At 42.5% G+C, this 26,022-nt stretch overlaps 3 protein-coding genes across 4 annotated transcripts in view; 2 read left to right on the forward strand and 1 right to left on the reverse strand.

Annotated features, from left to right (window-relative positions):
- The window catches only part of LOC115176009 (helicase SKI2W-like), a 35,886-nt gene extending 33,515 nt beyond the window's left edge, over nucleotides 1–2,371 (forward strand). Inside the window, exons 28-29 of the mRNA XM_029735725.1 lie at nucleotides 526–666; nucleotides 1,703–2,371. Of these exons, the coding sequence (XP_029591585.1) occupies nucleotides 526–666; nucleotides 1,703–1,903 (342 nt within the window). The 3' untranslated portion in view covers nucleotides 1,904–2,371. The remainder of the gene's footprint in view (nucleotides 1–525; nucleotides 667–1,702) is intronic.
- Nucleotides 2,372–2,825: 454 nt separating this feature from the next.
- On the forward strand, nucleotides 2,826–12,970 carry LOC115176011 (proline-rich transmembrane protein 1). Of its 2 annotated transcripts, XM_029735727.1 has the most exons (5): nucleotides 2,826–3,177; nucleotides 3,732–3,743; nucleotides 9,275–9,711; nucleotides 10,498–10,668; nucleotides 11,351–12,970. In XM_029735727.1, exons 1-5 carry the CDS (start codon nucleotides 3,162–3,164, stop codon nucleotides 11,525–11,527), a joined length of 813 nt encoding a protein of 270 aa, XP_029591587.1. In that variant the 5' UTR covers nucleotides 2,826–3,161; the 3' UTR covers nucleotides 11,528–12,970. The 2 variants fall into 2 exon arrangements, with proteins under 2 accessions (XP_029591587.1, XP_029591588.1); XM_029735728.1 differs by lacking the exon at nucleotides 3,732–3,743.
- A 2,886-nt stretch (nucleotides 12,971–15,856) lies between these two features.
- Nucleotides 15,857–20,143, reverse strand: LOC115176014 (uncharacterized). The gene is made up of 6 exons (XM_029735732.1): nucleotides 20,015–20,143; nucleotides 19,647–19,799; nucleotides 19,162–19,272; nucleotides 18,317–18,406; nucleotides 16,453–16,674; nucleotides 15,857–16,189 (listed from the first exon to the last, which is right to left on the reverse strand). Exons 1-6 carry the CDS (start codon nucleotides 20,021–20,023, stop codon nucleotides 16,019–16,021), a joined length of 756 nt encoding a protein of 251 aa, XP_029591592.1. The 5' UTR covers nucleotides 20,024–20,143; the 3' UTR covers nucleotides 15,857–16,018.
- Nucleotides 20,144–26,022: the final 5,879 nt, after the last annotated feature.

Here is a 26,022-nt window from a genome sequence, read left to right on the forward strand (position 1 = left end):
AGCAAGATAGTCAAACAGCAGAGAGAGAGGAGAGCGCAATGACGTGCACTTATCTGCACATATGTGACACAGTGCAATTTTCGGGATCACTTTTGGCTCGTGAGCGCTACTTTACAAACTACTGGCTAAAAAGTATACAAAAGTACCGGAACATCCCTTTAACAGAGAGGAGGCTGAGGTTGCGGTGGGCAAAGTAGGGTAGATGTGATTGGAATGTGTTGTGTTTAAGTGCTCCTTGTATGGCTAATCTGTGTGTCTGCATTTTGTGTCTGTCCCTGCTCTCTTTCTCCCTATCTCTTTCTCAATGTCAACTCTTCTCTTTCCTTGTATTACCCCACTTTCTTCCATCACCTTTTCATTGCTACCACTTCATTTCTCTCTCTCCCTCTCCTCCCCTCCCTCTCGCTTTCTCTTTGCCCTTCTCTTTACATTACCCCACTCTGGCTGTGTCCCCTGTCCATTACTTTCTTCTTTCGCCCCATCTCTCCCTCCCTCCCTCCCGCTCTCCTTCCCTCTCTCCCACAGGGTATTGAGAGAGTGCTGGCGGTGGCCCAGCGTATTGGGGAGCTGCAGAGGGACTGTGGGATAACCCAGACAGCGGAAGAATTTGTGGGCCAGTTCAAGTTTGGCCTGACCGAGGTGGTCTACTGCTGGGCCAGAGGCATGGTGAGTGGCGTACGCTATCTCTGAAATGCTGGACTTCTTGATTGACCTCGTTTCAGTCAAGACACTCGTGAACACTTTCCCGCACACAGAATAAACAATTTTTTATTTATTTTCATGTTCAAGTGCTTTGTACTCCAGAGCTAGGCTTAGTCTGGGTCATGGAAACTGGCCTCTCAAAGATATGAAAGCACTGTACTAAACTTTCCTGCAGCTTTTCCCAAACTAGGGGTCGCGACCACGTGTGGGGTTGCCCGATTTGAAAATGGGGTCGCGAGAGAGAACTCTGAAATAAAACATTTTTAAAAAGCGCGCTTGGTTCATAGGTTTTAATAAACAGAGCGGTTTCTGTTTTCTTCCTGCAAATGTGACTATCTTTTGAACGGTTTAAGCAACAAAATATTACGACACTATCACTGAAAGATAAGACTCTCAGGAATGTGTCTTCTGTTTACCTCTACTCTGCCCACTAGCCTCGTTAGAAGAGAGTGGACAAGACCAGGCACTACATCAGACTGGGGGAAAAATAACAATCAATGCTTATGTTATTTTCTACCTAGAAGATCATGCAAAATTATTGCCTGATGATTTTCTGAACTTCCCAATACGTTTCTGATGCAATTCAGTCACTTCAAACCATACTTCCTTCAGATAGAAATACTGTCAAAAGTACTGTCAGACTGATTTGTAATAGGCTGTAATAGGCTGTCATAGCCCCATTCAAAATAAGTGAACATTGGCTGTTGATTACATCACTTTTATAACATGGTGTGGTCTGGGATTTCTTTTTTAATTTCAAAATGGGGTCACGGGCCAAAAAAGTATGGGGACACATGCTATACTGTATCTAAAGTTGAAACTAACTGATATCCATACCTCCTGTCCTGTCCTGTACTTTATTTTATTTAACCTTTTATTTCATCAGGAAAGTCTCATTGAGTCACAGTCTCTTTCACAGGGGAGATCAAGAAGGCAGCAGTCCTGTACTGAACTCACTCTGTCTATACAAACTGCTGTCCCTTCCTATTTCCTGTCCCAGCCATTTGCAGAGATTGCCCAGTTAACAGACGTCCAGGAGGGCACGGTGGTGCGCTGCATCCAGAGACTAGACGAGGTGCTGAAGGAGGTGCGCCAGGCGGCCCGCATCGTGGGAGACTCGGTCCTGGGCAGCAAGATGGAGAAGGCCTCCCTGGCCATCCGCAGAGACATCGTGTTCACTGCCTCACTCTACACACACTGAGATAGGGAGGGGGGAGAGAGAGGGTGTAGATAGTGTTTGTATAGTACTGTAGGTGAAAGTGTGCCAACGGAGCGAGGGAAGAAAGGAGGGAGTGGAGAGTAAGAGAGGGCGAGTCAGTGTGTGTTACTGTATAGGTGAGAAAGTGGGGTGTCGATACTGTATAGGTGAGAGAGTGCCAAGTTGCCTTAGCCAAGTCCCAAGCTCGGTCAGCGTGTGTGTTTATGGTCAAAGAGAGGGTGAGTGTGTGAGGAAGGGATCAGTTAGTGTGCTTGTGATGAAAGTGATGGTGTGTATGTGTGAGGCAGTGAGTGAGTATGTATGGACATACTATTGTTTACATGAGTCCTGAGGAAATTGCTGGACATGGAAAGGGAATGCGCTTAAACAAATCAGACCAAAATAGTAATGACATTAAGGAAATGGTTTGTAATGTATTGCACAGTAATAAAATCAACTGTAGACTACCAATTGACTGTTTTTTTTTCTTCATATATTGTCCCCCAAGGTCTTGTGTGATGTCTAAGTGTGTGTATGCGTGAGTCTAACATTGGTTTAAATGATGACACTGTGAACTACTGCTCTTGCTGTATACTGTAGGAACAAAAATCGGTGCATATCCTATTCTATAAAATACAGTAAAACAATCCTATTCATGTCATTTACAGTCATCTAACCCTGATCAAAACTATCATCAGTTTTAGAGTCATGCCCATGTCCAGCAAAAGCGTTGCATGTCATGACAGCAACATGATTCTCCAGCATCCACGAGGATAAAGAGGGAAAGGTTTTCAGCATAGTATACTAAGTATTCAAATCCAATATCGGGTCGCCTCCAAAATAGATTTGTTTCGGCTTTTCCATCTCAGTGGCATAGGTATTTCCCAGTCTCGACTGTCTCTTTAAGACAACGATAGCTGTGTGTCTGATTAATTCAATGTAACTAGAGATGCTTTGGAGAAACCCACTTTCCGCTATTACGGTGGATGTACCAGCTACAGATGGAGTGTGAATAAACTGTACATTTCTTTCCTAATTGGTCGTTATAATCGGATAATCCAATTGGCCGTTAACATATAAAGTTATCCAGTGATACCTTTACTATAGGCCACGGATGTGGAGATAAAAAAAATAATTAGCTGGAAATTGAAGTCTCAATAATTTCACATTTCCCTTAGAGGATTTACCAGAAGTCGTATTGCAGAAATAATTATATTTACATTAAATTGTTTGGAGGGGAGTTTTATTCTGACTGCACGAAATGTCGGAAAAACACGGTAAGCTTTTATTCTCTGGTTCTGTTGCGTCTTTTATGTCAGCACTGTAATTGATAATTGAGCCAATTCTTCCACTCCCCCGCTGTCTATTCTCTCCGTTGCATTGTGATAAATGTGTATATTTTGGATAATTGTTTGGCTATAGGGTGTTTTGGTGATTTTGGAGGTGGATTATTGTAACAATTGGCTACATGGTGACGCACGATATCTCTGTTTCCATCTTCTACATTTTCAGCTCCCCATGTCAACATCTTCGACAAACTCATCTTACTTATCTGCATGCGCTGCATCTGTAGTACACTGTCCCCCCCCCCCCCCCAAAAAAAAATAGGCTGCTCTCTCTATTTCATCACCTATGCATGCACATTTATTTAAACGACTACAATGAAGTAACGTTTTGCGCGTGCGTGCGTGCGTGTGGATGTTTCCCTGCGTGCGGACAGTGCGTGTGCGTGTGTACGGTGTATCAGGGTGTGATGTTCACATAAAAAAATGCACTACAATAATTTGCTTCATTTGTCCCTTTTAACTTCCCTGGATTCACTGTAACCTAGGAGGTTACCAAGGTAAGCGCCATGTCACTGAGTGAGATGCCTCCCTGTATAGAGAGGCCTACAGTGCATGTTCATGACATTCTCACATATCTCAATGAATGAAGTGCATAGGCTATATAGCCTCATCACGTGCTGGACACACAAACACACCTCTGAGGTTTTGTTTTATGTATCAGAATAGACAGAATAATGTAATCCAATATGGATGATAAGACATGCCAGATAAAAGGTATTTTTCACTGGAGATATGGCAACAGATATAGACAAGCCTATTCCCCTTAATAATAAACATACCCAAAGGAGACCTATTATGATTTGCCTATAGATCTACGCTGAACAAAAATATAAATGCAACATGCAACAATTTCAAAGATTTTTCTGAGTTACAGTTCATATAAGGAAATCAGTCGATTGAAATAAATTCATCATGCTTATCGATGGATTTCACATGACTGGGAATACAGATGTGCATCTGTTGGTCACAGATACTTTAAAAAAAGGTAGGGGCGTGGATCAGAAAACCAGTCAGTATGTGGTGTGACCACCATTTGCCTCATGCAGCGTAACACATCTTCGTATAGAGTTGATCAGGCTGTTGATTGTGGCCTGTGGAATGTTGTCTCACTCCTCTTCAATGGCTGTGTGAAGTTGCTGGATATTGGTAGGAACTGGAACACGCCGTCGTACACGTCAATCCAGAACTTCCCAAACATGCTCATGGCTGACATGCATGCAGGCCATGGAAGAACTGGGACATTTTCAGCTTCCAGGAATGAATTACAGATCCTTGCGACATGGGGCCGTGCATTATTACGCTGAAACATGAGGTGATGGCGGCGGATGAATGACACAACAATGGGCCTTAGGATCTCGTCATGGCATCCCTGTGCATTCAAAATGCAATTGTGTTCGTTGTCTGTAGCTTATGCCTGCCCATATCGTAACCCCACCGGCACCAAAGGGCACTCTGTTCACAACATTGACATCAGCAGTCAGTTGAAACCGGGATTCGTCCATGAAGAGCACACTTCTCCAGCGTGCCAGTGGCCATCGAAGGTGAGCATTTACCCACTGAAGTCGGTTACAACGCCAAACTGCAGTCAGGTCAAGACCCTGGTGAGGATGACGAGCACGCAAATGAGCTTCCCAGAGACAGTTTCTGACAGTTTGTGCTGAAATTCTTCGGTTGTACAAACCCACAGTTTTTGCAAACCCACAGTTTCATCAGCTGTCCGGGTGGCTGGTCTCAGATGATGCCGCAGGTGAATAAGCCGGATGTGGAGGTCCTGAGCTAACAACTTTGGAGGTGGCTTATGGTAGAGAAATGAACATTAAATTCTCTGGCAACAGCTCTGGTGGACATCCCTGTAGTCAGCATGCCAATTGCATGCTATCTCAAAACTTGTGACTGTGTTGTGTGACAAAACTGCACATTGTAGAGTGGCCTTTTATTGTCCACAGCACAAGGTGCATCTTTATAATGTTCATGCTGTTTAATCAACTTTTTAAAATGCCACACCAGTCAGGTGGATGGATTATCTTGGCAAAGGAGAAATTCGCACTAACAGGGATGTAAACAAATCTGTGCACAAAATTTGAGAGAAATAAGCTTTTAATTTCAGATCACTTTACATGTTGCGTTTATATTTTTGTTCAGTATACAACATAAGACATTTTGAATGATCAAACTATATATGTTCTTTGGTTTTAGTTCACCATTAGACTACTGGGTTTCATGCAGGCCTATACTGAACCTGATGGTCTATTTGATATAAAGTATGGCTTAGTTGTGAATGGGCCATTAATTTAAACAGCCAATGAAAGTATACATTAGTGCTTATTATTCATTTGGATCTGATAGTGAACTGGCCGTGTATCACATGTCCCCCAATCATCCACTATTCCCCTTCTTTTCTTCACTGTTGTCCTTTATCTTTCACCCATTTTACTATGTCTCCCATCTCATCCTATTAATCAGATTTCTCTGTTTCGCATTCAGTCCCTTTTGAGTGCCATGTGCCCTTTAACAGGTGTCCCTCCTTCTGTGTCAGCATCCAATCCCTCTTCTTCTGTGTCTGAGTGGTCTTACTCTCACAGTGGTGACAGTGTTAGTGGGTTATGTAATGCCTGTGTGTATCCACAAGCACAACTCATCTCTCATCACTCATTATCTCCCCACCCCTCTCTCTCTCTCTCTCTCTCTCTCTCTCTCTCTCTCTCCCCATCTCTCTCTCTCTCTCTCTCTCTCTCTCTCTCTCTCTCTCTCTCTCCCCACCTCTCTCTCTCTCCCCATCTCTCTCTCTCTCTCTCTCTCCCCACCTCTCTCTCTCTGTCTCTCTGTCTGCCTCATCAACTGCTGAATGGTCTAGTCAGCATGCTGTGAATTCCTGTATTGTACAAAGTCAACCTGGCTACTGTGTGAACGTGGGGATTTCTGTTTCTCTCTGCGTGAAATGTATTCAACATTTTCCCACGCTATACATGTCTATGTGGTTTACATACCGGTAGGGGAAAAAACGACAGTGCTCGTTAGGGTTGCACATTTTGGGGAATATTCAGAGGTGGACACTTTCCGTGGGAATAAATGGGAATTAACGGAAATATATGTGAATTAATATTAATACCATTTAAATGTAGATGTTTTTTTGGATTGGATATATTTACCATATCATATAGAGACAGAAACATAAACCTTTTACCTTATCATAAGTAGACAATTGCAAATTATTAAATCCTTCCAATAGAAAGAAAAAAACAATTTAGTTACGAATTGAACTTTAATTAATTAGTTGACTCTTCACATGGGATGATTTCACTGAACAACAAAAGGGAATATTGATCCCCAATGATCCATTGCGTCTCCCAAAAACATTTTCAGCATACATCTGTAAAATGGTAGTCTAGAAACTAAAGCTTTGGTTGTCTTCCTCTCAGGCTTCCATGTCTTCTCCCTGGACCTCCTCAATGTCCACCTCTTGAACATCAGACTCTGAGGCCTCATCTTCACTGTCACTTTCCAACCTTGTTGAGGATGGCTCGTTGTCAGGCTCAAAAAGCCTAACATTTGCCCGGATGGCCACCAATTTTGTATTGATCAGCCTGTTGTGTGCTTTGGTGTGTGTGTTCCCAAACAAGGACCAGTTGCGCTCTGAGGCGGCTGATGTTGGTGGGATTTGGAGGATGATGGAGGCAACAGGGGAAAGAGCCTCAGATCCTCCCTTCCACCAGGTGGCTGATGAGATATGTTGGCACGACTGCCATATTGCATCTCCATCCCAAAGCCCTTGCTTGGACGTGTACTTCGCCAGACTGCCAAGAACCTTGCCCTCATCCAGTCCAAGGTGGCGAGACACAGTAGTGATGACACCATAGGCCTTGTTGATCCATGTGCCAGACAGAATGCTCTTGCCAGCATACTTGGGGTCCAACATGTACGCTGCGGCGTGTATGGGCTTCAGGCAGAAGTCTTCATGCTTTTTGATGTATTTCTTCTCTTACATCTGCAAGCAGAGTCTGAACATCAGACAGGATGACATTGTCTCCCTCAATTCGTAGCATGGCTGCTGCTATAGGTTTCAGGAGTTTCAGGCTACTTACCACTCTCTCCCAAAATACATCATCCAGGAGGATCCTCTTGATGGGGCTGTCCATATCGGCAGACTGTGATATGGCCATTTCTTGGAGAGACTCCTTCCCCTCCAGGAGACTGTCAAACATGATGACGACACCACCCCAACGGGTGTTGCTGGGCAGCTTCAATGCGGTGCTCTTATTCTTCTCACTTTGCTTGGTGAGGTAGATTTCTGCGATATCTTGATGACCCTTCACCTACCTAACAATTTCCTTGGCTCTCTTGTAGTGTTTCCATTGTTTTCAGAGCCATGATGTCCTTGAGGAGCAGATTCAATGCATGAGCAGCACAGCTAATGGGTGTGATGTGAGTGTAGGACTCCTCCACTTTAGACCAATCAGCCTTCATGTTCGCAGCATTGTCTATCACAAGTGCAAACCTTCTGTGGTCCAAGGTCATTGATGACTGCCTTCAGCTCATCTGCAATGTAGAGACCGGTGTGTCTGTTGTCCCTTGTGTCTGTGCTCTTGTAGAATACTGATTGAGGGGTGGAGATGGTGTAGTTAATTATTCCTTGCCCACGAACATTCAACCACCCATCAGAGATGATTGCAATACAGTTTGCTTTCTCCATGATTTGCTTGACCTTCACTTGAACTCTGTTGAACTCTGCATCCAGCAAATGAGTAGATAAAGCATGTCTGGTTGGAGGGGTGTATGCTGGGCGAAGAACATTCATAAATCTCTTCCAATACACATTGCCTGTGAGGATCAGAGGTGAACTAGTTGCATACACAGCTCAAGCAAGACATTCATCAGCATTTCTCGGACTACTTTCCTCCATTGAGTCAAAAAAACTTCTGATTCCAGGAGGACCATGAGCTGTTGCTATCGATAAGGTGTCTGATTCATCATTTTCATCTCGAATAGAAGTAGAGGGACTTTGTCAGAGGTTGCTTGTTGTGAGTGCTGAGGGAACTTTATGCACTTGGCCAGATGATTCTGCATCTTTGTTGCATTCTTCACAATACTGGCACAGTATTTGCAAATGTACACAGCTTTTCCTTCTACATTAGCTGCAGTGAAATGTCTCCACACATCAGATAGTGCCCGTGGCATTTTCCTTTAAAGATTAGAAAAATATTAGTAAAAAAACAACAAATACAATTCCATGTACAGATAAGTAGTTAAGCAGTTAGATTAAACAACTCCTTTGTAAGATACATGTTTTAAAATGAAACATGTATGGAAACAGGTGAATTAACATTCCACAGTTAGCGGGCTCAAGCAAGTTAAAACCCACATGGTAGCAAAAACTAACTAGCAGAAATTGTTAGCAAGTTAGAAATGATTTAAACACACTTTGCTGTAGGCTACTATTTACTAGTTAACAAAAAATCATGTATGTCAAATAAAATATATTCACCCCACCCAGTATTGTAATCAAAATTTACCAGAACGCATGTAGTCCTTGCCTCAGACAGTGTAGTAGTGTGGGTTTAATAGCATCTCATTAGTGTGCAAGATCTTGAGAATCAGCTGTACATGTGATGGAAGACTGCATTGCACATGTGATGGAAGAATGCACTGTACATGCAGAGGGTTGCAATTCCATTTAATTGGGGATAGTTTAACCAAAATATGCCAAAAGACCTAGAATTGCCTTATGTGTATCCCACAAAAAAAGGTTCACTGTTATTAGGTAACTTTTTTGATGAATTTATGCCAAATTCCCAAATTCCAGGGCTTAACTTCCCATGGAAAATTTCAGAAAAAATTCCGGAAATTTACCAGAAAGTTTCCAACCCTTTGCACCCTAGTGCTTGTATTGCGGAAGCGGAGACCAACATGTGAGTGATGGCAAGTTAGATAACATTTCTGCCTACTCTTCTCTCTCTCTCTCTCTCTCTCTCTCTCTCTTTCTCTTTCATGTTTTGTCTCGCTAATTAATTTCTATCTCTTCCTCTCTCAGGTCTGGAGGACACCAATCGCCAGGCCATGTCCCAACCCATGCAGCAAATGCAGCCCCCTCCATACCTCCCCTCCCAGGATCTTAACATGAGCCAACAACACTCCAACATGCAACACTCCAACATGCAACACTCCAACATGCAACACTCCAACATGCAACACTCCAACATGCAGCACCCCAGCATGGCCCCTCAGACCGGCTGTGGCCCCCAGCCCAACTACCCCCCTCCACCCCCGCCCCCTGGCTCCGATGGCTACCAGGAGACCCAGTTCCACAATGGCTCCTACGGACACCCAGGGGCCCCACAGGGCTATACAGTCCAGACCCAGGGCCCGGGAGGGGGGGTCCCACATGCCCCTGTGGGGTACTTTCAACCAGGATACCCTCTCCAGCTGCAGCCCTGCACAGCCTACGTTCCTGTCTACCCCGTGGCGTCGGTGAGTCAATGACTTCAACTACAATAGCAGTCATCGTTTGAACACAAGAAATGTTTCATTGATGCATGATATGTAATACGTCATTGCATTGCAAAGCATTTTGTGTTTGTCGAAAAGACAACAAAGCGTATGAGGATGATATGCTCATCCAAATCTGTAGAAAACCGGTGCTGGGTGGGCAAAAATATACAAGAACGGAAAGGCCCGCACAAGGTATAATACTGCTCCCCAGTCCTTTACTTCCTCACCATGATAGATTATGTAGTGGAGAATGAGTCACCCACATAGCCAATGTCCACTGGTTCTTAGATTAAGGCTGTAGAAAGAAAACATTGGTTTGCTCCTCTTGAGGGGTACAGGAAAATTCAAAAGGCTTTCCAAGGTCAGTGGCTATAAAGAGATCAAGCATCTCACAGTAGGAGTGCTGGTTTTGGATCAGTTTTGCCTACTAGATCACAGTGAATAAGATTACATGGACAGGGGGGACCTGATCCAAGATAAACACTCCTAATCTGAGACGCTTGATACAGTACATACAGCCCAGGTCACAACAACTTCCGGGAGCCACTGTTATATGATACCTTTGTGTGTCCTCTCTCTCCCTCTCTCTATCTTCCCCCCCTATCTCTTGCACCCTTTCTTTCTCTCTCTCTCTCTCTCTCTCTCTCTCTCTCTCTCTCTCTCTCTCTCTCTCTCTCTCGCTCTCTCTCTCTCTCTCTCTCTCTCTCTCTCTCTCTCTCTCTCTCTCTCTCTCTCTCCCCCTTCTCTCCCTCTCTCTCTCCTCAGGGGCAGCCCTACCAGGGGATGCCCCAGGGCCAGATGGGCATGCAGATGCCCCATGGCATCGCCCTGATGGAGCCCCGGCGCCCGCCTCACGACTACCTGCCAATCGCTGTGCTCACCACCGTTTGCTGCTTCTGGCCAACAGGAATCATAGCCATCATCAAGGCAGTACAGGTTGGTATTAGGCTAGCACACCATCATACAGAACACTAGAATGGACATTGGCATCCCAGGAACGGGATAACAAGACAACCATCAGGGTCAGGTCAAACCTTCCTTCTAGAAACTGATCGAATATGGTCAAATGTTGTATGAAACTTAAACGTCTGTAGATATGTCTGCACAGTATGTTTGTTAGCTAGCCAGTCAGTTTTAGTGGAATGATTTATTGAGTATTTTGTTGTATCTCTATGTGTATTAAAGTATTATGTCCGTTGTTTATATGCTGGCTTTGTTAGTTAGCCTGATCATTATGCACAACACTCTACAACAGCCTACATTATGTAATTGCAGCATTGTTTACACAGGTTAAAATAGATTTTCACTTTGGGCTTGCTTCCGATGTGTTTTTTTTGTTGAGCTAAGCTGACAACAAGGCGTAGATAGGCCTGCAAGCTTAGAGCTTTAACCATTAGTATGTTTGATTAATTTAAGGCCTGATAAATTGTGTTTTGTTGCTTTTTGTGTGGGCATGTGCTGTTGTCAACACCTCTCTCTCTCTCTCTCTCTCTCATTCTCTCTCTCAACTAAATTCAGAAGTTGCTTTAACAGCATGAAATACATTCTATAAATATGGCCAAAGCATTCCAAAAACCATATTTGTGAGTGGGGGAAAAACTCTCTCCCTCTCCCTCAGGTGCGTACGGCGGTGGCCAGGGGGGACATGGTGATGGCAGAGATAGCGTCCCGCGAGGCGCGTAACTTCTCCTTCATCAGCCTGGCGGTGGGCATTGCCTCCATCGTCCTGTGTACCATCCTCACCGTGGTAGTCATCATTGCCTCCCAACACCATGACGACGACTGGGAACCCTAATACATAACGCAGTATGGCATCATGGGATATGTAGTTTTGGGTGAAGATAGAATAATAAGGGCACTGAAATGCACACTCTGATACTGGTATGTTATATTGGAGGTATATATGTGTATATATGCACCCTGTGTACTGTATATACAGTTCTGACCTACTGACTACTTACAGGCTGAGAAACAATCACAGCTAATATTCAAATGCCAAAACAAATAGGTGCCCATTATGGGCCAGTATTACTTACCACTGTAACCATTTATATTCAGATATAATAGTACTCCATAGCGCTTATGGGGGAAAACAGAGTACATACACAGAGGAATTGAATGGCAATTCCACCACTTTTCAACCTAATTTTCATGATCTCCTGTAACAATACTAGTGTCATATGTGAAAAGAGCGCCTGACGTCATCAAAAGTTAAAACATTGAAACAGTGATTTTCAAACACTATCAGATTCTCAGTGATGTGGGGAGTATGAAAATATTCTCCATCTGGCTAGAAACTCATTGCAGTTTACTTTTAATCCTAGCTTGTGATGTTCCAGAAAAGCATGTTTTTAGGACTATTCTTCTTCTTTTTTTTAACCACAGATCATAGAAACGCAGTATTTTCACATATATAGATACTGGTATGATGCTGGAGATAATGAAAATGAGGTTGAAAAGTGGTGGAATTGCCTTTTAACTATGAATTATTTATGAATTACTGATTAATTTATGGTCCCCTCGAACCTAGGTAGACTAAACCATGGTCACACTGTATCACAAAACTGCCAAATAGATCACAAAGCATAACTGAAATTACTTCCCTATATAATTAGTATTTTATGAAGAGATTGTTTTGAATTACTTCAAAAATAAATACTTTTATTGAATTGTTTTTGTAGTCATGTATAGTTTTAGATTTATTATGATTTTCAGAAACATGAGCCATCTAGTGAAAGTATATTTTATATTTATTTAAAGGATAGAATAAATTACAGTATAACTGACTGCCAAACATTGCCATTCATTTTATACACAATCAAATGGAAAGTAAATCAAGTCATGATATAGTTGACTAATTATGAGATCAAACTATGAAAAAGATGAACAAATATTGAGATTTTTCTTTTGAGATGAATGACATCTCTATTTAAAGTTGTGTTGATGGAGAGAAACTTGGTTGTCGACAAAATGTTTGTTGCATAAGACTATTTAATACTTGTTCACTTTATTTATGTATGTATTAATATATTTTGTAGCATAAGACTGTATAATACTTGTTCACTTTATTTATTTCTGTATGTAATTATCTATATTATAATTTATTCATTAGTTTATTTATATAATATATTTTTTCATAGCTTTTTTGAATGTCACCCTGTTTAAAATGTTTACCTTTATTTAACTAAAGTCAGTTAAGAACTAATTCTTATTTTCAATAACGGTCTAGGAACAGTGGGTTAAATGCCTTGTTCAGGGGCAGAACGATAGATTTTTACCTTGTCAGCTCGGGAATTTGATCTTGCAACCTTTTGGTTACTAGTCCAACGCTCTAACCACTAGGCTACCTGCCGACCATTATGTTTTAGTTGAAATCAATATTTTATTGTACCCATATTAGCCTACAAACCTTGAAACTAGAGGGAATTGGATGATGTTTGGGATGATTTGCACTTCCAGTAGGCTTAGAATTGCTTTCTACTAGGTTTTTATACGCTTCAATAGAAAAGGGTAGAATTATAGAAATGGACACATTTAAAACAACAATTGCTTGCCTGATTAAAGTGGTTGACCCATTTTCTGTCACAGACGTAAAGTATTGCAGTACTAAGACAAAAAGCAACACATTAATGGAAAGTGCTTGGACGGAGGCAATATTAAAAAGGGTATGTAATTATACATAGGGATAGTGAGGTGTACATTTGAAAAATTGCTGCTTTTGCAAATAATGTTTTGAAAATATTGAATAGGGTCATAATTGGCAGTACAAGAGTATTATCTTAGTTAACAGTTTCTCAGAGTAAAAAGGTTGTAGGCAAAGGACTTATAGGATACAGACAAAAACTCTGTTGTGCACGCCATTGTGAACCATTATTACAATTCTCTCAGCTAAACGCCTCCCTAATTTTCTTCGCTGATAATATGGGTTGCGTCAAACACATTTGGTCTCCAATCTAGCCTATCACGTTATGAGGTGTGTTGCCCCATGTTATAGAGAGCCAAGAGGGCTGTTGTGGGACAGTACGCGCTGAAATGACCTGAGCCGGAATCAGTGGAGCAGAAATACTGATGGTGGCTCTGAAAACGAATGTCTCTGAGGAGAGAGAGAGAGAGAAAAAAAATCAATCCCTAATATATATTGTGGCATTTTCCTCTCCTCCACTTGTTTCTATTACCCCAAGCCCCCTCTCTCTCTCTGTTTCTCTTTCTGCTGTCCATTGCAAAATTGGGACCGTAATTCTCAACATATCTCTAATCTGCTTGTCCTTTATCTTCTGTTTTCAATTCCTATGATAATGCTATTTTTTTTTTTTAAAGAAAATGAAGTTAGTCAGAAGTGTTGAGAATGTATTGTTTCTTGTGAAGGACCATGATAACTTATTTGAATATTGTATTAGGGTGTTTGAAGTTTCATTCTGAAAGTGTTATTACTATGGCTATTATGATTCTGTTACGTGGTAATCACTTTTGCATTTGATTATCACTGCTGTATTTATAATGTACATTGTATTTGGAGAATACTGTATGTTCTGAATCTGATAACATGGTATTCTAGAAATATGTTAAGAGAGCAAAGTAAGCACGGTATTGTGACTCGTAGTGCTGTTACTCACCTCTATACAAGAGAAGTATTGGTATAGAACGTGTGTATGCTTTTTAGACTCCCTCCTAGCATATCTAGTTGTGTTTAGATCTACACTGTGCTCTTCCCACATACTTGCTTTCTAAGGCATTTCTATGTCATTGTTGATGACAGGCTGGGCAAATGCTACTGCTTCTTTGCGGTATTGATACCTTTTCTCTGAGCATGTAAATGTAATGGATTGGCGTGTTCAAAGTGGCTGGCGAATCACAGTGTACATGAACTTCTCTTGGGGTTCATTTCAGTTCATGGATGTTACACATGCATTTGTTGTGTATGAATTCAATTGTTTGAATAAAATACGATTTTTTGGGTTGAGCAAGACCGAGTAACAGTGATGTGTACTCTACATCTCTCTCTCTCTGTCTCTTTCTCTCTCTGTGGCCTTTCCTCTCCCTACGTCTCTTAAGTGCTATTTATAGTTGGCCCGGATTCCTCCATCCTTGTACAGTATCTCTTTCTCTCCCTGTCAGAACATGAACTATCTTTCAATAGCTAGGGCTTAATCACATATCGGAGTGCAGCCTCAATGGTGTTTCTTTCTACTCCCATTATTACAGCGCCAGCGTTTGTGTTTGTCTTTTTGCACCGTCTCAAGAGGGCCTATGTCATGTGTATTTTTACTATATTTTTTTTCCATGTAGATAACGCAAGAGCTGAATCGCAGCATAAAACATTAAAACATCTCTATACTCCACGTCCCATTGATTGCTTATAGATATTACACTTGCTGGTTGAGTGCACATGTAACCCCAGATAGACACAGAAAGCAGAGGAGGCTGGTGGGAGGAGCTATAGGAAGACGGGCTCATTCCAATGGCTGGGATGGAATAAATTCTACGGTATCAAACACACACGGAAACCGTTACCTTTATTCCATTCTAGCCATTACACTGAGCCCGTCCTCCTATAGCTCCTCCCACCAGCCTCCTCTGACACAGAGACAGAGAGAAGAGAGGGAGGTGGTGGGACTACGCCAGACTGTGTCTGCAAGATCACAGATGGTCGTTTAGCCTCCCAAATAGTGACCCAGCGTCTGTGCGATCGTTTAACTTGGACTGTCGCAACATGCATCTCTGTACCGCTACACCGCCCTGCCTCCCCTGAGTGCTGTGTCTCTCCCTGTGTGTGTGTGTGTCATCATGCCAAGCACCGGATACTTATGAGCCAATCACCTCAGCAGTTATGTCAAGGCTGATTAATAACCATGGGTTAATGAATGAAACTGTGTGCCACATGCACCTCCTGTGTAGCCGTGCAGCCGGCCAAGAACAATGATTCACGTTGACCCCCTGAGCTTAATACTTAATCTCTGCATCATTGAATCTGTCCTCTCCTGCCCCCCTCTCTCTCTCTTTTTTAGCTCTCCGCAAAATCCCTTCTTAATTTGCCCTGTTAATCTAAATGCACTGCCAAAACATATTGTAGCGTGTGCCTTATCAAAATAAAGGAATATACTTGTTTACTTAAGGACACGACTCATAAAGAAGATATACATTTATTGTTTGTACAATTTAATGCAAAATAATTTACACAAAAATGGGTTTCAAACTGTGATTTTTACATGATCAGTGCAAACATTATACTGTCCTACAATAACATATTATTTAAAGTGGAATGAATAAGCTTTTCTGTGTCCCTGTCTTATAATCGTAGAACCTTGGTTTTGATATACTGACACAGACAAAGGGAGGCAGTGGTGCAGTGATTCCTCCTGGAGCGTAGGGGGCGGTGTGTGGAGTTTGGCAGCCTTTCAGACACTAACAGCTTGACATACACCGCACCATAGGTCAGTAAAAGTTGGAGTGCTTTGGCCTGCAAAAAGAGATATGTTTGGATAGCATGAACAACAAAAGAGCCTTAATAATACTATATTGAACACACTCTAGTCTGTAGGTAGGCTATATCTTAGACAGAGGTGGCTGGAGCCCATCCTCCAGATTTCTCCCTCCACCAGCCTCCACTGATCTGAAATACCATTTCTTCAACATATTGCACGATAGAAAAACCATTTAGTGAGCAGTCCAAATTATAACATAAGATTACAAGTATTATTGAAAGCAGTTTCTCTAACTAACTTGAGCTGGTAGTATTTGGTCCGGTACCAAACTGTAGTTAGTGGTGAGTTTGGTGTCCTCCCTCTGGCTGGTTGAGGTACTGTGTCCAGTCTCCTCATCGTTCATCAAGAGGGGCCTTTCCTCATCAGAACTTTCATTGACACTTGACCCCCCCGCCACAGGATCAAAGGTCATGACCTCTGTCACCAGGACAAGGTGGGACATTCTCTTATTAAGTATTTTCTAGGGAGTGAGTGAAAAGTGAGGATAACCCATTAGATTGCATTGCCTGCTACTGCTACACAGAACCACTGAAAGGTGGTCATCATTACACATCACAAGATTGCCTTACTAGGCAATAGAAGGGCTATATACACACCACCTAAAACCCTCTGATAGGCCTAAATCACAATCTATAATACTCAATGTCTGCTGTTGTCAATTTCCAGTTTAATTTCAATTTGCCTTATACAATTCCTTTTAACAGTACACAGAGATTTGTCAATATCAATCTACTGTAAAACTTCAATTAAATGCAGTCTCAAATAGCCAACTGTCCTTTTTAATAGCCGGGAGACGGCAAACATTTCAGCAAATAAACGCCTGTTTCAAATAAACGCTGGGTGTAGATGTTTATGAGGTTACCATGAATTGTTTACGAGGTTTAATGTTAGATTAATTACATTAAATAATTCAGTAATGACTCTAAAAACAATGTCAATCATCCATTTCTAGCACCAGTAAGAAACTTCTAGCCATTGACTGCTAACAGCTGAGTACTGCTAGCTAACTGGCAAGCGCAAAAACAGTCAGCAATTTTGGGAGTACAGGGCCCGGTTGCATAAAATATCTTAAACGTTTTCCTTAAGGGTTTACATTAAGGAATAATTTTCCCTTACATAAGGGAATTGTTTAAGGGCATTGCTTAGAGCCCACCAAATATATCCTTAGGTATGGGCATACTTAAGGGGTTTTATGGTAGTTTGAAGGCACGTATGGCAGAAAGAGTATCTGGTTACCATGGAGATGGCCTGATTCACTGACTAAGCTTCTCATGAAAGAAATCGCTTAAATTTTGTGAGATAGAAAAATAGAACTTCAAGACAGAATAACCTAATTGTTTCAGAAGTAACTCCAAGAAACATTATCTTTTTTCTTTGTTTATACTACTTTCTAGTACGTCAAGCTAGCTTACAGAGTAGCTATAGCTAACTAGCTTTGTAGAGATGGATTGTGCATCTTCCATTGTTTAGCTAAGTAGCTAACGTTAGCTGGTTGATGTTTTCCATTTGTAACCACAGCAGACGAAAGCAACATTCACCTCCACAAATGCTGTTTACATTGACATCCATACTGAATGAAGAAGTTAAGGCACCGCATGGGTACTCTTAACTTTTTCACTTAAAATGTTTTGTTAAGGAAACTTTAAGGAAAACTTCAGGTGTTTTATGCAACCTGGCCCAGACCCTCAGAAATCAGCAGATCGCCCTCTAGTGGTGAAATAACTGCTGAAAATGCACAGTCAGGAGAAAAATTGATGGGGGGATAGAGGCATTCTAAGTCAAAATAAACTTGACAGTGTGCAAATGCTAACACATTAGTGCAGGTAATGTAGAAATTGATTACAATGCTGTAATTAAACAATGATCTATGCAAATGAGCAAAAGCTGTGTGCTTCAAATAGAATCTTGTCTCTAATAAGCGCTTGTTGTGTTCAGTGATTTAAGCAAATAACACCAGGGCTATTAATCAAACTTTTATGCTATGCATATTATATCCCATTGCCTTCCCGAAACAGCATGGACAGAAAAGCCTTGCCAAAGAGAACACAGACACAAATCAATAGAGTCATAGACCGAACATGGTGACATCATGATGTACCTACCTGGGCCTCGTCTCTGACAAAGCGCATCTCCTCTAGAGTTTCAGTCAGTGCCCTCAAGCAGTGGGCCGTATCCCAGTACACAATGAACAGCTGAGAGGGTAACAGCGAGAGAGAGAGACAGACAGATAAAGAATGACAGAGAGAGACAAAAAGATACAGACAGTAAGATGGACAGACAGATAATGTAATGGGGACATTTTAAATGAGTTGTGATCAACACAATGTTTAGCATATTTAGAGTTTCTGTAATACATCAATTCCAGGGTTCCATTTGTGACACTCAAGGTGAAGGTTGATGGTCACTAGACTTGCTTTGGATTATTCTCATATCTGTTGATAGTGATTGATGCTAGACTGGAGGTACAAGGACCAAGGATACTGATTATTCACTATTGTATTGATGGCATTCTGTGGCCACTGTGATTCTGTAGCAGCTGGCAAAGTCACTGCCTTTTCGTTTTGACTTTGTACGTGTCAGAACATTTGGTGCTGTCTGATTAGGATATAAAGGGCCTGTCCCAGAGGCCAGTTAGACATTTTCTCTACTTCTGCGCTGGGTGGTGTCTCCCTGTTGCAACTTACAATGAACCAGATAGATTTTTGATTGACCCTCTTGTTTCCCCTGGAAATTCCTATTACAATGAAACTACACAATCATATCAATACATCGATATATAACTTCATAATTGATCATTCGAGGGATCCGGTTACAGATTCATACCACAACAAACAGGCATTTAGAAGTAACCTCAATTACAAGAACGGGAGAGCGATAAAAAGGTTTGACACAAAATGTCTGCCCTCACGGATTGAGCTGCCTAAATGTCGAGGTTAACGCAGCATACCTGTAGACTTCCAGTACAGTTCTGCACCCAGTCAGCTACGCCTACAAGCAGCTTATGTCGGCTCAGCCTCTCATTCACCTGGATGAGTCGCACGTCAATGTTCATGTTTATCTGTAGGATGACCATTAAACATTACAGGTACATCTAAATCTAACGTTTCAGGGTCTTAGAACTGGTTGTAGGCTATAGCCCAATATCTCTACATAATTCAGACATGGAAATCATGGTGTTTAATATCGAACCATATTGGTTTCAAAGTGTCTGTGAATGTTTTGCTTCAACCCTCTTGAGTGTGACATATCTACATAGTGTATTTATGTGCTTCCACAAGCACAGATGCATTCCTATTAATATCTATGCATCATTTATGTTGCTACCGCAGCTCACTAATAGCATTGCGATTAAAGATTAGATGGAATTTATAAGTGAGCAAACCATTAAGGTTCTTAAGCACTCTCAGACTGGAAAACAGATTGAACACCCACCTCCTTGTTACTATAGTGGAGGATGACAATGATGGCTGTGGTGAGGAAGATGGAGACCAGACTGACAGACAGGCAGAGGACCCAGTAGTCAGTGACTGAGAGATAGAGGTGAAGAGTGGAGAACACAGCACACCATATCACCACATATAGAATCTGGAGGGGAGATAAAAATGATACGCAGTATAAACTAAACATACAAAGAACAAGCACTAACTCTGAACAGATACCGGACACATTAGTAAAAGATCTCCTGATGGTGTATGAGATTAACTGATACTGGACACTATAGTGTGAATAATGTAAGAGAGGTATAAATAACAGGTACAATGGACCCTTGAGTTATGAACAAATACTTTGAGGGACCCTACCGGAGCCATGATGAAGTGGAAGAGAGAAGAGTTAAAGAACAGGTATCTCCTGACTGAGGGCACGTCCAGTGCTATTTCCAGAGGCGTCTCAAAGTCTGCTACAGGAATCTACAGTGGAGAAATCAGACAGTGAACACATAGCAATAATGTATTCTAAATGTAATTTTCCATGCAATGGCTTTCATACTTTACCAAAAACACATTACACATAAACAAGATAAGGGGAAAAGATAAGAGGGGGGGGGAAAGAGTGCTTTGATCTTGGTGGTAAAAAGGTTGTAAAAGTGTGTGTGAGTATGTGTGTCACACTGGTATAAAAATTTGGAGACAGACGCAGGAATACACAATAGGGGTTTTTAATACACCCAAAACAAACACGTATACAAAAACACTGGGCTGTACCCAACAAAAGAGCGAGGGTAAACCTCGTTGAACAACACGGGACGATACCCGTAATACACAATATATAAAGCACGCAGTATAACTGCTGCACCACCGCATAGGTACTCACACGGCCAACGGACATGGGGAACAATAACCGACAAAGACAGAGGAAACAGAGGGCACATATATAACATACTAATCAGGGGAAATGGGAACCAGGTGTGTGTAATCAGACAAGACAGTCCGGGGTTGATGATAATGAATCCCGTCAGTAGACCACCGGAACTGGTGAACAGAATGAGCAGCAGTACTGGGGGGGGGGATCCGTGACAGTATGTGGAAGTGTATGCGTGTGTGAGTATGATCTCTAACATAAAAATCACTCACTTTGTCTCTGTGAATAAGCTGTGCTCCAAAGGCAGCAGCACTACAGCCATTCCACACAAGTGGGTATTGCCACGTAACAATGTGTTTTTATTGTGATTCCCATGTCAAGTTTGTGTGCCACAGAGCTTCTTGACAGAATAAAAAGACAGCTGATGCAAGCACACAAACCTTTTGTAGTTATATGTACAATCCATAAACAATGATTTAAGCAACTTTTATTTTCAATATAAGGTGTTTATTTAATATTGGGAAAAAAGGGTTTCGTTTCTCCTAGGACAGCCAGGGACAGCCCATCCATCTTGACGGATGACTGACTAGCAGAGACGCTCAGCGCAGACAAAGGCGTAAGCCTCGCTGCATTCATTATCAACCCACAGCGTTTGATAGTTTGTATTTACACAGTTTTGAGCCTCACCGCCATCAGGGTCTGATTTAAACCAGGCGGTAAAGTCCACCTTGGACCCGTCAGTCCACATCCACCTCCCTTCCTTAACGACGTCAGACAATCCAATCCAGGTGTAGAACTCTAAAGGGTCGAACATCTTGATTAGGGTTTTGATGATCTGGTGTTCTGCCTCCCTGTGCACAGAGGCCAAGTTCGCTCCCTGAGTCACACAGTAGGACTCAGCGTCTGCCCGGTCCAGTCGTGTGGCAACATACTTATAGCAGCGTCCACATAGCTTCAGCGTGTAAATCAGCTAGAAAGATGTGTCGGCATCGAGTAATTGTCTCTGGTCCCCTCCCAGTTAGGGGGAGTGATGAGCTCTACAGCAGAGTCTCACAACTCAATCGCTGGTTGAAAACTGTTTTCCTGCCCCTCCCAAAAGATAGAATTTGTAGATAATTGGCCCTCTTTCTGGGACACACCCACAAACAGGACCAAGCCTGGCCTGTTGAGGAGTGACGGACTCCATCCTAGCTGGAGGGGTGCTCTCATCTTATCTACGAACATAGACAGGGCTCTAACTCCCCTAGCTCCACAATGATATAGGGTGTAGGCCAGGCAGCAGGCTGTTGGCCAGGCAGCCAGCTTAGTGGAGTCTGCCACTAGCACAGTCAGTGTAGTCAGCTCAGCTATCCCCATTGAGACCGTGTCTGTGCCTCGACCTAGGTTGGGCAAAACTAAACATGGCGGTGTTCGCCTTAGCAATCTCACTAGAATAAAGACCTCCTCCATTCCTGCCATTATTGAAAGAGATTGTGATACCTCACATCTCAAAATAGGGCAACTTAATTTTAGATCCCTCACTTCCAAGGCAGTTATAGTCAATGAACTAATCACTGATCATAATATTGATGTGATTGGCCTGACTGAAACATGGCTTAAGCCTGATGAATTTACTGTTAAATGAGGCCTCACCTCCTGGTTACACTAGTGACCATATCCCCCGCGCATCCAGCAAAGGCGGAGGTGTGGCTAACATTTACGATAGCAAATTTCAATTGACAAAAAACCCCTGACGTTTTCGACTTTTGAGCTTCTAGTCATGAAATCTATGCAGCCTACTCAATCACTTTTTTATAGCTACTGTTTACAGGCCTCCTGGGCCATATACAGTGTTCCTCACTGAGTTCCCTGAATTCGTAATAGACCTTGTAGTCATAGCAGATAATATTAAAACATTTTGTGACTTTAATATTCACATGGAAAAGTCCACAGACCCATTCCAAAAGGCTTTCGGAGCCATCATCGACTTAGTGGGTTTTGTCCAACATGTCTCCGGACCTACTCACTGCCACAGTCATACTCTGGACCTAGTTTTGTCCCATGGAATAAATGTTGTGGATCTTAATGTTTTTCCTCATAATCCTGGACTATCGGACCACCATTTTATTACGTTTGCAATCGCAACAAATAATCTGCTCAGACCCCAACCAAGGATCATCAAAAGTCGTGCTATAAATTCTCAGACAACCCAAAGATTCCTTGATGCCCTTCCAGACTCCCTCTGCCTACCCAAGGACGTCAGAGGACAAAAATCAGTTAACCACCTAACTGAGGAACTCAATTTAACCTTGTGCAATACCCTAGATGCATTCGCACCCCTAAAAACTAAAAACATTTGTCCTAAGAAACTAGCTCTCTCCGAAAATTGGAACGGAAATGGCGCCACAACCAAACTGGAAGTCTTCCGACTAGCTTGGAAAGACAGTACCGTGCAGTATTGAAGAGCCCTCACTGCTGCTCGATCATCCTATTTTTACAACTTAATTGAGGAAAATAAGAACAATCCTAAATTTATTTTTGATACTGTCGCAAGCTAACTAAAAAGCAGCATTCCCCAAGAGAGGATGGCTTTCACTTCAGCAGTAATAAATTCATGAAGTTCTTTGAGGAAAAGATCATGATCATTAGAAAGCAAATTACGGACTCCTCTTTAAATCTGCGTATTCCTCCAAAGCGCAGTTGTCCTGAGTCTGCACAACTCTGCCAGGACCTAGGATCAAGGGAGACACTCAAGTGTTTTAGTGCTACATCTCTTGACACAATGATGAAAATAATCATGGCCTCTAAACCTTCAAGCTGCATACTGGACCCTATTCCAACGAAACTACTGAAAGAGCTGCTTCCTGTGCTTGTCCCTCCTATGTTGAACATAATAAACGACTCCCTATCCACCGATGTGTACCAAACTCCCTAAAAGTGGCAAGTAATAAAGCCTCTTTTGAAAAAGCCAAACCTTGACCCAGAAAAATATTAAAAACTATCGGCCTCTCCCATCTCCCATTCCTCTCAAATATTTTTGTGAAAAAGCTGTTGCGCAGCAACTCACTGTCTTCATGAAGACAAACAATGTATATGAAATGCTTCAGTCTGGTTTTAGACCCCATCATAGCACTGAGACTGCACTTGTGAAGGTGGTAAATTACTTTTTAATGGCGCCAGACCGAGGCTCTGCATCTGTCCTCATGCTCCTAGACCTTAGTGCTGGTTTGATACCATCGATCACCACATTCTTTTGGAGAGATTGGAAAACCAAATTGGTCTACACGGACAAGTTCTGGCCTGGTTTAGATCTTATCTGTCGGAAAGATATCAGTTTGTCTCTGTGGATGGTTTGTCCTCTGACAAATCAACTGTAAATTTCGGTGTTCCTCAAGGTTCCGTTTTAGGACCACTATTGTTTCACTATATATTTTACCTCTTGGGGATGTCATTCGAAAACATAATGTTAACTTTCACTGCTATCCGGATGACACACAGCTGTACATTTCAATGAAACATGGTGAAACCCCAAAATTGCCCTCGCTGGAAGCTTGTGTTTAGACATAAGGAAGTAGATGGCTGCAAACTTTCTACTTTTAAACGCGGACAAAACAGAGATGATTGTTCTAGGTCCCAAGAAACAAAGAGATCTTCTGTGAATCTGACAATTAATCTTGATGGTTGTACAGTCATCTCAAATAAAACTGTGAAGGACCTTGGTGTTACTCTGGACCCTGATCTCTCTGTTGACGAACACATCAAGACTGTTTCAAGGACAGCTTTTTTGCATCTACGTAACATTGCAAAAATTCAGAAATTGTCTGTCCAAAAAGGATGCAGAAAAATTCATCCATGCTTTTGTCACTTCTAGGTTGGACTACTGCAATTTCTCTACTTTATGGCTACCCGGATAAAGCACGAAATAAACTTCAGTTAGTGCTAAAAATGGCTGCTAGAATCCTGACTAGAACCAAAAAATTGATCATATTACTCCAGTGCTAGCCTCCCTACACTGGCTTCCAGTTAAGGCAAAGGGCTGATTTCAAGGTTTTTACTGCTAACATACAAAGCATTACATGGGCTTGCTCCTACCTATCTTTCCGATTTGGTCCTGCCATACATACCTACACGTACGCTACGGTCACAAGACGCGGGCCTCCTAATTGTCCCTAGAAATTTCTAAGCAAACAGCTGGAGGCAGGGCTTTCTCCTATAGAGCTCCATTTTTATGGAATGGTCTGCCTACCCATGTGAGAGACGCAGACTCAGTCTCAACCTTTAAGTCTTTATCGAAGACTCATCTCTTCAGTAGGTCCTATGATTGAGTGTAGTCTGGCCCAGGAGTGTGAAGGTGAACGGAAAGGCACTGGAACAACGAACCACCCTTGCTGTCCTCTGCCTGGCCGGTTCCACCTCTCTCCACTGGGATACTCTGCATCTAACCCTATTACAGGGGCTGAGTCACTGGCTTACTGGTGTTCTTCCATGCCGTCCCTAGGAGGGATGCGTCACTTGAGTGGGTTGATTCACTGACGTGGTCTTCCTGTCTGGGTTGACGCCCCCCCTTGGGTTGTGCCGTAGCGGAGATCTTTGTGGGCCATACTAGGCCTACTAGGCCATACTAGGTCTCAGGATGGTAAGTTGGTGGTTGAAGATATCCCTCTAGTGTATGGGGGCTGTGCTTTGGCAAAGGGGTGGGGTTATATCCTGCCTGTTTAGCACTGTCTGATGGGGCCACAGTGTCTCCTGACCCCGTCCTGTCTCAGCCTCCAGTATGTATGCTGCAGTAGTTTATGTGTTGGGGGGCTAGGGTCAGTCTGTTATATCTGGAGTATTTCTCCTGTCTTATCCGGTGTCCTGTGTGATTTAAGTATGCTCTCTCTAATTCTCTCTTTCTCTCTTTCTTTCTTCTCTCTCTCCGGAGGACCTGAGCCCTATGACCATGCCTCAGGATTACCTGGCATGATGACTCCTGGCCGTGCTGCTGCTCCAGTTTCACTGTTCTGCCTGCGGCTTATGGAACCCTGACCTGTTCACCGGACGTGCTACCTGTCCCAGACCTGCTGTTTTCAACTCTCTAGAGACAGCAGGAGCGGTAGAGATACTCTCAATGATCAGCTATGAAAAGCCAACTGCATTTACTCCTGAGGTGCTGACCTGTTGCACCCTCGACAACTACTGGTGATTATTATATTTGACCATGCTGGTCATTTATGAACATTTGAACATCTGGCCGGGTGTTCTGTTATAGTCTCCCACCCGGCACAGCCAAGAGAGGACTGGCCACCCCTCATAGCCCTGGTTCCTCTCTAGGCTTCTTCCTAGGTTTTGTCCTTCTTCTAGGGAGTTTTTCCTAGCCACCGTGCTTTAACACCTGCATTGCTTGCTGTTTGGGGTTTTAGGCTGTGTTTCTGTACAGCACTTTGACATATCAGCTGATGTAAGAAGGGCTATATAAATACATTTGATTGGATTCAAGTTGTACCAGCCCATGGGGCAGGATTTTCGGGATAGCTCTTACCCTGGTCAG

This window comes from Salmo trutta, chromosome 36 (genome assembly GCF_901001165.1).
Source record: "Salmo trutta chromosome 36, fSalTru1.1, whole genome shotgun sequence".
Lineage (NCBI taxonomy): Eukaryota > Metazoa > Chordata > Actinopteri > Salmoniformes > Salmonidae > Salmo > Salmo trutta.